This window comes from Mirounga angustirostris, unplaced genomic scaffold, assembly GCF_029215605.1.
Source record: "Mirounga angustirostris isolate CCGP_5_RB_7025 unplaced genomic scaffold, mMirAng1.0.hap1 SCAF_5, whole genome shotgun sequence".
In the NCBI taxonomy this organism is placed as follows: Eukaryota; Metazoa; Chordata; class Mammalia; order Carnivora; family Phocidae; genus Mirounga; species Mirounga angustirostris.
In genome coordinates, this window is record NW_026991713.1 from 166,318,354 (window position 1) to 166,333,506 (window position 15,153).

General features: G+C 46.0%; 1 protein-coding gene across 2 annotated transcripts in view; it reads right to left on the reverse strand.

Moving 5' to 3' along the window:
- Positions 1-881: 881 nt before the first annotated feature.
- GALNT17 (polypeptide N-acetylgalactosaminyltransferase 17) overlaps positions 882-15,153 on the reverse strand; it is a 446,740-nt gene continuing 432,468 nt past the window's right edge. For both annotated transcript variants that reach the window (XM_045875477.2, XM_054507624.1), the window contains 2 exons: positions 3,079-3,246; positions 882-2,413 (listed from right to left, as the gene is read on the reverse strand). In XM_045875477.2, coding sequence (XP_045731433.2) covers positions 2,285-2,413; positions 3,079-3,246 — 297 coding nt within the window. In that variant the 3' untranslated portion in view covers positions 882-2,284. The remainder of the gene's footprint in view (positions 2,414-3,078; positions 3,247-15,153) is intronic.

Genomic DNA, 15,153 nt, shown 5'->3' on the forward strand with positions numbered 1-15,153 from the left:
GGCCATTGGGCCCCTTTCCTGAAGAATGAAGGATCCCACTGAGTACCTCACCAGGATTTGGATCAAAACCTCAGCCAATGGTAAAGCAGGATGAGGCCTTCTTTATATTTTTCCTTCAAGACCCACACAGAGGGAGAATGGTGCAGTCAGGGCGGGATTCCTCCCCAAAGCATCGTATCACAATTGTCTCTCAATGTCTCCCTTGACCCCCCTGGGAACGTGCAGACCTTAGCTCTCTTCACTTCACGGTGGCCCTGAGACTCTGATATTAAAGTCTGATGAGCTCCTTATTACCAAACGGCATCATTTTCCAGTTCTCATAGAACCCAAAAGAAAAATGGGAACGTCCATTGATATGCATGTCTGTGTAACATCCAACAGGATAGACCTTCTTGGCCTCCTCAAAGAGAAGAGGGGCTGTCCTAGCTGAGGGGACCCCTGACCAGACCCACCTCCGTGACAGAAGGTCTGGCATCTTTAAGGATTTCACATTTCCATGACAAAAAGGGGCAGATGCTTCTGGCAGAGGCACTGTGGTTTTGAGAGGTGTCACGGCTGCATGGCATCAGGAGCGGGCAGATCAGGGCGACGCGGCCAGGTCGCCTCAACCCTCCTCTTTTCAGCTTCCTGCGCCAGCCTGACCCTCGTATGCTGGGGGCCACCAGGGGGTCAGTGAGTGAGTGCCGAATGTCAAATTCCGTCCCTCTTTGGGGGAGGAAGTTGAGTCCAAGTGCAGGCTGGTTTTCTCAGCCTCTGCTCTGAGGGATACTGCTCACAACAAGACCAAACCCTCAAACCAAAGGCGCCCTCTGCCATGTTCCAGGAACTCCCCCCGAGCCCCGGGTTCTGGAAGAACCAAGAAGCAAGCAAGGCTGTTTTGGGAAGTGCTCACATGTATTTATTTCACGAGGGAGGAATGGGGCGGGGGGCGATCACCAATAAGATGCCACCAAATGAGACACTGTGAACCCCAAACTGGGCGACTACAGGATTTGGTTCTGGGCAGGACTTGGCCTTTGGGGATAGCATGAGGGACAGAGAGGGAACTGGCCAGAGGGACAGCCTTCATCTGGGGCTCCACATAGGGCAAGTCTGGGCCACGTCCTCCTGGCCAAAGAAGCATGGCCAACCCCCCAGCTTCCTGCAGCCTTGTCCCGATCCAGGTGAGCAAGGAAGCGACAAGCCCAAGGCCACACGCTGACATCTGCCTATCACACACTCCTCTGCACACACCCGGACACCCTCATGCACGCGCACACACGCGGTCACGCACACCACAGGCACACTCATAGGCATGCACACGCGTCCATATATTAACTCTGATTTATAAGTGCACCCTAACCAGAGGGCAATCGAAAAAAATTATTACTCTTCAGAGAGGAATCGACTGCCTTCTCCCCTGTCAGCCAGCAGAGCATGGGGTGAAATGAGGTGAACACGGAGCATCCTCCAGGGTCCAGGCCCCCTCTGTTGTGCTGGCTTCAGTCCTTAAGCTCTGGGTGAGTCAGGGCTCCCTGATCCCCAGGGTGGGGGAGCAGAGCTGCACCGGCCTGGCTCCAGCCCCAGGGGCCCCCTCACAGCCATGACCTCCCTAGGCGCTCAGCCCCTCCGTCTCTGGCTCTCTGCAGACGCAAGCAGAGCAGCTGGCCCATGAACACCGGAGCCTAGAGCCCCACCACGGAAGCATTAATTCCTTCCAGGCCATCTTAGGGAGGGTCCAGAAAAGTCCAGGGCTGTCCATCTGATGGAAAGGTTGGGGGTGGAGGCTGCCTTGTAAATGGGCATCTGGGCAGAAGCAATGTCGAGGGACACAGAGTCTCAGGGTCTCTTCCAAGAAGGGGGAGACAGGATGCGGCTGAGCACCACCCCCGACTCTGTTGAGGCCTGGGGGTGGCATTCAGAAGCTGCTGCTGCAGGAGATGAGAAAGAGGGGCCCCTGCCAGTCCCAGTCCTGAGAGTGGCTGGGGAGAGGATGCAGAGGACATGGGGGTTCACTCTGTGGTACGTGGTCCGCATCCAGGCGGCAGAAGACACGGCTCCTGGGTTTCCAGAGGAGGGGTGCGGGGCTTTTCCAGGGAGCATAGGCTTCATGGCTGCTGAGCGCCAAAGGGGGGGCACCAAGTCTCCATCCGGGGCCCCTGTGCTGCTCTGGAGAAGCCCCGGGAGGCCCGCTGAGCACCTGCTGGCTTCCTGTTGTCTCTCCACCAGTGCGGCTGGTCCAGAAGATGGGCAGACCCCAGGCCGGGGGCCAGGCTCTGGGGGCCCCTGCTCCCCCCCGCCCCCGCTACTTGATCGAGTTCTTAATTGTCCACCTCTGTCCCGTGCAGCTGCGAAGGATGAGATCGATGCCAGCCAGGCCCCGGTTCTCCACCTCTAGGCATCGCCCTGTGCCCTTATTCATGATGGCTCCATTCTGGGTAAAAGGAGGAGAAAGACAGAGAGACAGAGACATAAAGAGACAGAGAGAGATACAGAGACAAAGAGAGACAGAGACAGATGGATGTAGAGATACAGAGAATAAGGTAGAGAGAGACGGAAAAGAGAATGAGAGAAAGAAACAGAGAGAGACAGAAACGCAGAGAGAGAGACGGAGAAAGAGGTTTAACCACTGTAGTGCCTGGCACATGGCCTCTCGTGGGGAGCAGTCCCACCAAAATTCTTTGCACAGGGGGAGGGATCAACAGAGCCTCCTCCAGAAACCCCACAGCCAGAAAATGTATCAGCTTCACCAAGTTTGAATGGCAGAACCAGGTGACAAGCACCGATGGGGGATGGTGTCCGAGTGGGGTCTGACTTTCTCCATCCTACTGGCTACTTAGCAGATTTCAGAGAAATCACCGCACGCTCCCCTCCCAAGGTTCATCAGAGCCCAGCCTGCCTGATGCTGCTGCAGGGACCTGGGAGACTGTCCCACCTGCAATACTCCTCCGCTGATTGCCCCTGGACGCACTTTGGGTTCATGAGGCTGGCCCAGGGCTGGAGACCTCGGGTGCTCTTTGCTGGGGAAGTCAGCTCCCCCCGTGGCCCGCAGCAGCCTCCCCTGCTCTGGCGTGCTGGCTCTTTCCCTGGGGCACTCACCTGGATGAAGTTCCAGCGCTTGTACAGGCTGCTCTTGACTTTGTCACAGTCGAGGAGCTGGGGCAGCCGACTCTTGGAGTTGTCCACCAGGCAGCGGGTGTCGGGGAGGAGTGTGGTGGTCCCCAGGGCGCCCAGGTGCAGGAAGCCCTCCTTGGTATAGCGGGCAAGCTGGGGAGAGAGCAGAGGAGAGGGTGGGGAGAGGTGACTCAGGTCTGCAGGTCTCACCCATGCGTCCCTGGCTTGCTAAGCCTGGATACAGCGTCTCCAGGGTCAGGCGGATTTCTTTCTAAGCATGTCCTCAGTCAGCGTTTCTGGACTGTGGGCTTCTGTCCAGCAACATGATGGAGCAGAGGAATAAATAAAAGAGCAAGACGTCTGATTTCTAAAGCTTGGCTCTGCTCCCAGCTGGCTGGGAGCAGAGGAATAAATAAAAGAGCAGGACGTCTGATTTCTAAAGCTTGGCTCTGCTCCCAGCTGGCTGGGCAACCCTGAGTAAGTCACTTAACCTCTCCGAGTCTGCATTTCCACCTCATTTGTAAATTGGGTTAATTAATTAATTCCACCCTGGTGTAAAATACCCAAAGAGGCAGGTCACTGAAAAAGAAACAGATATATTAAAAAACATTCAACTTAACAGGTGTTAATTAAATAAACTAAAACAGCAAGGTGATACCACATTGAAAGAAAAAACAAACCTATTCTCATTTTGTCAAGGTTAGCATAAAATGGGCTAGAGTGGGGGAAAATTACGACAACGTTTCAAAAAGGGGATTTCAAAATATATTCTTTGTGCTTTAAAAAAAGTTTTTTTTTTTTTTGTCTTTTGACCCAATAAATCCACTTTTAGCAATTTATCCCAAGGTAACAATCAAAACCGGGAACACAAGTTAATGTATATAGGATATTCGCTGCAACGTTATTTATAATGATGAAAAAGCAGAAGCGTCCTAAAGGCGCACCACAATCCTGGTACCTGCTTTCCGCTCCATGCACACCAACAAATGCTGGGGGATTGTGGGGGCACTGGGGTGGCTCAGTCGGTCAAGCGTCTGACTCTTGGTTTCGGCTCAGGTCATGATCTCAGGGTTGTGGGCTCGAGCCCTGGGTTGGGCTCCATGCTCAGCAGGGAGTCTGCTTGAGATTCTCCTTCTCTCTCCACTCCCCCCTACTCCTGCTTGCTTTCTCCCTTCCCACAAATAAATAAATAAAATCTTTTTTTTTTAAAGCCACATCCTTCACTCTTCCTTCTATACACCCTGGGCAATAAGACTTTCGAAGCAATGTCCTTCAAGAAGTGAAGTCTGTTTCTCCATCCCCTGAGTATTGGTGACTTGCTTTGACCAACAGAATATAGTGGAAGCAAAGATGTGCCAGTTCCTGGACTAGACCTTTAGCCTTGCGTGCCTCCACCCTCTTGCTCTTGGAGTCCTGTTGGCACCGTGGCAGTAAGCTCTGGATGGCCCAACCAACAGCCAGCCAACCACCAGACAAGTGGACAAGGTCATCCTAGATTAGGCAGCCCTTGGCTGACCTGCTAGGTGCCAAGAGATGTATGAACGAGTCCAGCTGAAATCAGCCGAGCCTGGTCTGGATCACAGAACCATCCAGCTGATCTGGATAATGCATAATACATGCATATTGCTTTATGCCACTAAGTTTTGGGGGGATAGTTGTTATGCAGCAAGAGCTAACTGATATGGAGATGGTGCTGCCTATCAACTCTTCCCACAGCAGGACCCATGCTACTCAAGTGGCCTCCCTCTCCTGCCTATCTGTGTTGTTTAAAATTCTGTATTCCAACCTTTGAGCAAATGCATTCATCTGTCTTTCACACTCTTTTAGGGGCAGGGACTGTGTCTAATTAATTTCTTTCTTTGCTAGGAGAAAATCACAGACCAAGTGCTCAAAAAATGTTTGTGGATGAGCACATTATAAATGTGGTGAGCGACATCATTTAAAAGATACAGCTACGTCCATTCATTTTAAACTCCATAAGCATGTTTTGAAGAGTTCTCTGTGTGACCAGCCTGGGAACCGGTTTCTGAGAATATGAGGACGTGGCTGTGTTCCCACTGATAATTCCAGTGCGGGCTGGTGAAGGCAATGAGACAGGAAAGTACATGTCTCATTTTTGCTCTCACATCCTATGAGGTGGCGGGGGTAGGAGTGAAGATTATTAATATACAGCTAGTGCCGAATAAATTAAAAAATAAAATTACCAGCTTGCATGTATTAAAGGCACACTCTGCATCATTTCTAAGCATTGTACAGAGAATAAAGAATGTGATTTTTATAACTCAGTGAGGTAAGTTTCTATTACTCTCCCCATTTTAAAGATGAAACTGCGGTCTGAAGACATCTGGTCACCTGGCTGGGTCCTGGCCTCTCCCCTTGGGACCCTAGAGACCCACATGGTTGGCTGCCCTGGCCCAGAAGCTGAGCAGCAAAGGGGCCTCTGCCTACATGATCCTGGGCTTCTCCAGGAACGAAGCCAGAAGGCAGAAGGCAGCTCTGGGCCACCAATGCCTCTTCTCCAGGGGATAAGATTTTCTGCAGGGGTTCTCATTGCTGATGAAAACTACTCAGAAACCCTCTGCCTTCATCCCCAAAGGGGGGCCCACCTGCTCCCCGCTGAAACAAGTGACAGGGAGTCTATTAAGTGCCCTTGAGAGAGATGCGGTTATCATGCGCTTTAAACCCAAATTAGTTCCAAATCAGAGTGATTGTCAGAGGCAAAATGATAAGAAAATCAAAAGCTCTCCTTGCCCCTCCCTAAACAATGTCTCTCTGAATATACTCAAATTCACCAAATGCAAAGTGATGAATGACAGCAAGCTGCTTTTATGTTCAGGGGAAAGATATACACAGCTTCTTATTGAAATTATGAATCAATCTATTATCCAGCAGGCAAATGAACAGCGCTAAGAACATTAATTAACTGAGCATATCTGTGACCCAGATGTTTAAAGAGCGAAGCTAAATGCCACCGAGAGTTAGAGGCTCTCCTTTCTGAGGTCTGTGAGCAAAGGATGAGACCGCAGCTACTAGGACCTGCAAAGCCAAGCACCAGCCCCAAGCTGTGCAGGCATTGGGGTGGGCAGGGAGGGTGGGGAGGCCCTACAGGATTTCCATTCTGGGGGAAGGTGCTTTCTCAAGCCAAAAACACATGCATAGGTTCTGCTGGCCTGGCCAAGGGGCTGGGGTCAGGGGAAGGGCGCTGTGGTCTGAAAGGATGGTGGGGCTAAAGTTACACCAACAGATGTCACACTGCTTCTCCCCCACAAGGTAGGAGGGTGATGCGTGCGCAGACCTCATGCCAAGCACATCCCCCTTCTTGTGCCAGTCCTGGATCGCTAGTCTTTGTGGTGTCTTTGGACCACTGTCTGGTTCACCTCCCCAGCTCCCCATCCCTGATATTCCTTCCTTAAGGACCTCTGCTTCCTGTCCTCTGCATGTGCAACAGGCTTTCCTGCCTTCAAGGCTTTGCTCCAGGTGATTCCTTTATTGGACTTCTTCTAGAACATTCTAGCTTCAACTTTTCTAGACTTCAGCACAATTCTTTCCATCCCACAGTGTCTTCTGTAACTCTTCCACCCCCCAGCCCCCCACACCTCCTCTCAAGTCTTTGGTGCAACATGATCCATATGCTCTGGTGTCTCACTCCAAGGTGGTGTGGGAGTATCTCATTTCCTCTTGACCATTCTGGGCATCCACTGACTAAGTGATGGATATTTGGGTTTTTCCACTTTTTGGCTATTATGAATTATGCTGCTATGAACATTCATGTATAAGTTTTTGTGTGACATATGTTTTCAATTCTCTTAACTCTGTATCTAGAAGTAGAATTGCTAAGTGTTGGGTCATACGGTAAATCTGTGCTTAAATTTTTGAGGAGTTGCCAAACTGTTGCAAAGCAGCTGCAGAGTTTACAGGCCCACCAGCAATGAGCCAGGGTTCCAATTCATCCACATCCCCATAAACTCTTGTTATTGTGTTTTCCTTTCTTCTTTCTTTCTTTTTAGAAAAATTCTAGCCATTGACTGGCTGTGAAGTGGTATCTCATTGTGGTTTTGATTTGCATTTCCTTCATAACGATGTTGAACATCTTTTTATGTGCTTTTGGCCACTTGTAGATCTTTGGAGAAATGTCAATTCCAATCTTTTTCCCATTTTTCAATTGGGCAAATTGTCTTTTTTATTGTTGAGTTGTAAGAGTTCTTTATATATTCTGGATGCTAGACCTTTTCAGATACATGTATGAATGGAGGTATTTTCTCCCATTCTGTGGGTTGTTCTTTCACTTTCTTTTTTGTTTTGTTTTGTTTTTTCACTTTATTGAGAGTATCCTTTGAAGCACAAAAGTTTTTGATTTTGATGAAATTCAACTTATCAATTTTTTCTTTGATTACTTATGCTTTTGATGTCATAGCTAAGAAACCACTGCCAAATCCAAGGTCATGAAGATTTACCCATATGTCTTCTAAGAATTTTATAGTTTGAGCCCTTACATTTAGATCTTTGATCCATTTTGAGTTAATTTTTATATATGATGTAAGGTATGGGTCTAAATTCCTTTTTTTCTAATGTGGACATTTGCTGTTCCAAGATTGTTTGTTGAAAAGACTTTTTCCCTATTGAATTGTCTTTTCATCTTTGTTAAAAATTAATTGACTGTAAATGTGGGATTTATTTCTGGAATCTGAATTCTATTCCATCGACCCATGTGCCTAACCTTCTGAGAGCACTACAATGTCTTGATTAGTACAGCTTTGTAGTAAGTTTAGGAATTGGAAGTGTGAGTCTTCTTTGTTTTTTTTCAGTGTCCTTCTGGCTACTCTGGGTCCCTTGCATTTTCATATGAATTTTAGGATTATCTTTTCCATTTCTGCAAAAAAAGGCAGTTGGAATTTTGATAGGTACTGCATTGAATCTATAGATCAACTCAGGGAGGACTGCCATTAACAGCAGTGAGTCTTCTGATCAAGGAACATAGGATGTATTTTTTTATTTAGGTCTTTCATTTGTTTCAACAATGTTTTGTAGTTTTCAGTGTATGAATCGTTCTCCCCCACAGGGGAAGTGTATACTTCTTTGGTTAAATTTATTCCCAAGTATTTTATCTTTTTTTATTCTACTCCAAATGGTATTGTTTTCTTAATTTCCTTTTCAGAATGTCCATTGGTAGTGCAAGCCGTATCTTTAAGACATTTCTGTGAACCATGAGCTGCCACCCTGGTACCTTATGGTCACTCAGAATAGCAGGCTCTGCAAGTCCCCTTAGTTCCTGCTTCCCCAGGGTCAGGGCCAGGTGCTGACTGCCCGCACCCAAAGCAGACCCATATTCCAACGGTGCCTGGACCTCGCCACAAGTCTCTCATCATTTCATTCGCCTCCTGTGACTCTTTCAGCCAACACCCTTCCCACCCGCAGGAGGGTCTAGATTTTTAAAATGTGCTCTTCATCCTAATCCCTAGCTTGGTGTCCTGGACCCTCACTGCCCTAGGGAATCTTGCCTCCCACTTTGTTGAGAAGGTATCTTCCCTACCCCTCAAAATCTGTCTTCCTTCACATTTGTTCACTTCTTTCAGTTCTGTCTCCTCCTCACTCCATAGATACCTTAAGTCATTATTTCCCCCTTCTCCTTCATTTCTTCCAAGCTACAAACATAACCAGATCTTTATGCCCAGAAATCTCCAGCCACAGATCTCATGACCTCCTTGTTTTGTCCTTGGTTTTCCACTCTCTCTTTCCTTAGTGCTTTGTAGTTTGGCTTCTACCAGCACTCTTCATTGACATTGCTCTCTTGAAGGTCAACAGAACCCATTAATTATCAACTTCAATTGTTTTTTCTTAGTTTTTATATGGGGCAACAATTGTGGGCCAGATACTTTGCAGGGTGCAGGTGAAACCACGTCTTCTCTCTACATCCACTCTCCTGGAGAGCTTGCCATTCTGGGGGCTTTCAGTAGCATCTCTATGCTAACTTGGCTAGTTGTGCCAAATTTCTGTCTCCAAACCAAACTTGATCCTCGATTCCAGATTTGTATATCCAACCCATTGCTGGACATATCACTTGGAGGTCTAATAAGAGTTCAGATTTACATGATCAAAACTGAATTCCTCCTCCCCTGTGTTCCCTATCTTCCCCTCCACACTCATCCAACATTGGTTCCATCTTGGTAATGACAACTCCCTCCTTCCAGTTGCTTAGGCCAAGCACTTTGTCTTCATCCTTTACTTGCCTCTTCCTCTGACCTGCCATATTCCCAACCCTCTAGCAAACTACATTCAGATTTTACTCCACTGCTATCTCCTGGTTCCAAGCCACCTTCACCTCTTGACTAGATTAGTACAATGGCCTTCTAATTTGTCTTCCAGCTCCCACCCTTGCCTCCCTTGGTCTTTTTTTTTTTTTTTAATATGGCATTCAGAATTCCTTTAAAATATATGATATTAAAATATTATTATATTATTTAAAATTATGTTAATTTAAATTGGAGTCTGGTCATGCCATTCCTCTGTTCAACATCCTCCAAATGCTTCCCATTTTACTCAAAAGTCAAATTCTTACAATGGACCATAAGACTCAATGCAATCTAATAATAGCTGCCTGAGCTCAACTTCCACCACTGTGCCCTTTGCTCACTCCACTCTGGCCACACTGGCCTCCTTGTTGGTCTGTGAACAGGCCACACTTGCTCCTGCTCAGAGTCTTCACATTGGCTGTTCTCTCTTGAATGCTCTTTCCCTAATATTCCCCCACCTCTTCCAAGTTTCTGCTTAAATGTCATCTTGCCATCTTAAAATTTCATGTTCACCACATACTCCTTATCCCTTTTCTTGCTTTATATCCTTCCAAGCACCTATTATCTCCTTATAGACTATATCTTCTCCTTATTTATAGAGCTTGTTGTCTGGCTCCATCTGCTAGAATGTGAGAGGCATGAGGCAGAAGTTTTGTCTGTCTTTTTTTGTTCATGGTTCTATCCCTACCTCTTAGAAGGATGCCTGGAACATAGTAGGTGCTTGATATGGTGCTGACATCATGAGTACTTGCCTTCAAGGAGCTCACAGCTTACTTAGGGAGGAAGGCAAGTAAAGAGGCGAGGACAACAAAGTGTGAAATAATGTGATGAAATATACTAAGTGTGTTCTTTGAGTCAGAGCAGAAGAGGCCCCGATCCAGAAAAGGGAGGTCAGAGAAGGCTTCCAAGAAGTGGGGGCATTTGAGTGAAGCCTTGATGGAGTCAGCCAACCAAGTGAGGAGAGAATGACAGATCAGATCTGACAGAGGGAGCACTTGTCCAAAGGCCTAGAGACCAGAGGAAATGTGGTGTTTTGGAGGATCTGAGCATCATTCACCATGATGGAATGTAATGGCTGTGATGGGGCAGAAGTGGGGAGGAGGGGTATAGTGCAGATGAGATTGAACTACGTGGACACATCATGCTCAGGAATTGGGGCCTTTTTCATGAGGAGCCACCTGACTTGTAGGATGACCACACTGGCTGTTGAATGGACGATGAGCTGCAACGGGACATGATAAAGGTCTCAATTCAAGTGGTTACACTGAAAGAGGAGAGAAGATGACAGATGAGAGAGATGCATCCAAGCTAAGAAAGATTCTATCATCCTGGTGAGTTAAATCTTTTATTGTCATGAAATGAAACACTTCATTTTTAATAATCCATTTTGTGTGGAAGGTACTTGGTTTAATATTAATGTAGTTACCCCGGCATTCTGCTCTTTAGAATTTGCCTGCTTTTACTTTCAACATTTCTCTTTCCTTATGTTTTAGATGTGTCTCTTGGAAACAGAATACAACTGGATTTAAAAAAATTTAGAGTGAAAATCTATGTTTTTTAGCCAAAATGTTTAGTCCATTTGTTTTTATTGTACTTAATGATATATATGGACTTATTTCTATTTTCTTTCTTTGTGCTTTCTGTGTGTCCAGCCTTCTCTGTTTCCTTTTTCTCCTTTATTTGCCTTAGTTTGGTTTGATTTTTTTTTTTTTGAATGTTATCATATTTCATTGTTCTCCTCTACAGATTTGGAAATTCTATTTCATTTCTATTATTTTACTGTTCACTTCTGAAATTTAACAGTTAGCAATTTAGCAGATTATCCAATATCCCAATGTCTACTTCACTCAATAAAATTCAAGGACATTAGGACACTAAATCTGATCACCTTCTTTTCACTGTTCAGCCTTTGGTTATATTACCCTGCCCCAAATTAGACATTATTCTTATTATGTAAGAAACATGTCTTTGGATTTAGATTTGGATCAAGACATTCTTCTGGGGTTATTTTCCTTCTTCTTGAAGTATATTCTTTAGAAGTTCCTTGGTGATTATCTGTCATGGTAAATCCTCCCAGATTCTGTTTATCTGAAAATTTCTTAGGGTGATTTGTTATGCAGCAAAAGCTAACAGATATAACTGCTTCTTGTGCATCTAGAAAGAGTTTAAAATGGTATTTGTTGTAGCTGATCTAGAATCTAGTTATGCAATAGGGGTAAGACCCTTCAAAGTATCTAATCTGCCCTGTTGTTGGAAGCTGTCTCCTCACCTTCTCTCCATATGCTCACTCACAAAATTATGGCCAAGCCACTGTCTGTGGAATTTGTCACGTTGGTACAATGTTGCCTAGGCAATCTTGGTAACAGCAGGAAAAGCATGGGTTCACACATCACGTGCTCCACTGAAGAGCCAATGGGTGAAGCTTCCTCCTCTGAGCTGATAACTGCTTAAAACTTGTTGACTCTCACTTCTCCAGTTATGGCCAACTGACAACCAGTTCCTTATTATACACCCATACTCCTGATCTCTTCACAGGCTCTAGGTTTGCAAACTTGGGTCACCTTCTCCCCTCTCTCCCCCACCCACAAAGCTACAAGTCTTCTAATTCCTGCTTCCATATGCCTCTCTCATATACTTCCTCCTAATCTCCCAGATGAACTGCTACAGGAGCTTTGTAACTGGTCTTCCCACCTCCAGGCCTTTCCAGTTTCCATCTATCCTTCCCAATCCTGCAGGTTCAAATCATATCATTCCCTGCTTCAACCTTCATTTGCTCCAATACCCCCTGATTTAAGAATAAACTTATTTTTTTAATCATGATCTTCTACTATAGGTCCCCAAATTTAACTCTTGGTTTCTGATAGATGACTTGAGGTCTCTCAAAACCAGCCAGCCGTCTTCCCAGTGTAGAATACATCCCCACCCTACTCCTACCCTAGGTTACACAAAGCTCCCACCCAGATGTGATCTCTTTCAACTTACATACTTGTGTATTCTGTGACTTTCCTTGCTATAGGTTTTTTGTGGTTGTTGTTGTTGTTGCTGTTGTTTTAGGACAGTAGCATCCTACTCATTTTTATATAGCATAAGGAGTAAGAAAGTATCTTGCAAAAAGCAAATACTCTATAAATGCCTTTTGAATTGAATGGGATTATTCTAGGTTTGGCTGCTGGGCCCAAGAGGAGAAATGAATGTCATTATCCACAACCCTAATGCATTAGGAAAAAAAGCTCTGAGCTCAAATACAATTAATTTTCATTTAGCAGAAAAGAAGAATTTTCTATTTGAGATGATCTAAGAGGCACACACAACTATTAACCCACATTTAACAGCCTTGAGGGAAAACTAAAATATGCAGGTTATAGCCAAATAAACAAAAACCAGCCAAATGATTGTGGAATGACTCTGGGACACAGCAAAATCCATCAAATTGTCAATAAAAACATGGCTTGCAATTGCTTTCGTATTAAGGGTCTTTCTCATCACTTCAGAATCAGGCTTAGTCAGAAAACCACTGCTAAATGAAAAAATGCATTTTACCTTGTTTTACTCAGGATACAGAGAGATGGGAGTTCCATTGATTTGAACCTGCTTTGGGGTGAATTTATTTGTTTGCTGCTTGGCTGAAGGAGTGATTTCTGGTGATTACACATGCATATGTATATTCTTAACAACAAATAGACTTTCACTGTCCAGAGCACGCCTGATCCCAAACAATACAGGACAAAAAATGTCTCCAATTTTATCTCAAAGTGGACACATGGTGGCTGCCTCAGAGCTGGGAGTGGAGAAAGGGGCTGCCTGGGGCAGGAGGAATCTTGGAGGGAAATGGAAATGTATATTTTGATTGGGGAGGAAGATCTGCAGGCATGTACCCTGTCAAAACTCGACATATGGTACACTTAAATAGATGCTGTTTGTTGTACTGACCTTATACTTCAATAAAATTGATTTAAAAATATATCTAGAAGCTTAGAAGGTAGGTTATAGAATCATCCTAGGGGACTGGATGTTTCCAAGGGCCTCCCTCCTCAGTCTTCTCCCTTCCACCATTATGACTCATCATGCTGGATAAAAGCATTATATTTCCAGAAAATGCACTGCTACTGAGAATGAATGGGGAAACATATTTATGACACAAAGCCTTGGGTTGATTATTCTGCACAGACAGTTGAAGAGTGAGTGGATTCAGGGCACTGCCAGTGGAGGTGGGGTGATGGCAGGGTCTGGCCCACATAACTCTGTGGAGAGAGCTGGGAGCCTCTTGGGGAGGGGCCCTTGGAGTGTGGGCAGCACCAGGATGAGGGTCAGAAGAGCGAAGTGGGAGAGAGGGTGGTGAGCAGGATAGTCCACTCCAGTTCCCAGGGATCAGGAGCAAATTCCTAAGCATGCCTTCAAAGTTCACCCAGACTGCTAAACTGGTTAGAGGAGCAAAGATTCTATTTTTCAATAAAGAGATACATTTCCTCCTTTTCTCCACATGTGAAACAGGAAGGTAGGACTGTATCGGGTATAGCGTGGAAATGCTGGCAAACACTTGGCTCCCTTTTTAGCAAGATCTTAATTAAATCTGTCTCACCTTCTCATTTTTGCCAATTGAAACAGTGTTCCTGGCTTTGTGCTGTGTCATCAAAGAGGTGGTCTATTATACGGTTAAAGACTTGGACACTGGAGCCTGTTTAAGAAATCCAAGCTCTGCCACTTAATAGTTTTATGACCCTGGGCCAGTTGCTTAAGCCCTATGGGACTCTGTTTCCTCATTTTCAAATTGGGGATAATTTTACAATTTACTTCATAGGGTAGGTACGGAATTCGAAAAATGAGTGAGAAGAGGACATGGCGCATAGTAAGCCCCATATATTTGTTATTCCTATTTCCCCTGACCTCATACCCCAATTGAGTATTGGGCCTTGTTTCTAATTCACCAGACTTCTTTTCTTCCCGATGGGGCTCCCATGTGGCCTCGTACAGCCAGCATTTCCTGGCCCCAGCTCCTTCCCGGCACTCAGCCACTCCAGGCTTCCTGTTCTCTCCCAGAGTCATTTGTCCAAGGGTTGCTGCCTCAAGTGTTGGGCAGCTGAGTACTGACAGGTGGCTTTCTGGCCCATTGGGTTCTCTTGGGCTGGGTCTCTGGATGACTTTGAGTTGCACCCCTGATCCAAGGAAGGCTGGGTTTGGCCCCTGCTATGCTCCTGCCCTTTTCTTCCCCACCCTCAACTTCATTTCCCTGGTTTGGCCCAGATCTTACGTGCCCTTGTCTAGAGTGGGCCAGATTCCTGGGGGAACTGGGCCTTGGGTGGGGCCTTGGGACTCCGCTTTGCATCTCTAAAGCCACCCCTGTGTTCCAGTGATGCCCTCCAGTTCTGAGCTCTCATTGCTTCTCATCTTGGACTCACTGTCCTTCCTTCACACTTCTGCAGTGGAGGTGAGAAGTTTCCTGTTCCTGCCTGTTTCCAGCTCTCCTTGTTTCCTGCTCCTGGCATGTTCCTTGACGAATCCCAGGCACACCACCAGCTAGAGGCCAGCCCTGATCAGCTTCGACCAGTCAGGAACTCAGAGCCTCAGCAGAGGAGTTAGATGTGAGCCCGGTGTTGGTGTTCATGTGTGAGTGTAGACGTGAAGATCTTCTGAAATGGCACCAATCTCTGAGAGTCAGTTCTGGGTTTCTAACATCACTGAAGAGCCATTATATATATATACTCCAAGCCTTGTTCTGGGTCTGTTCATTCATGTAATGTAATTTACCCAATGATAATGACCCTACAAAAGT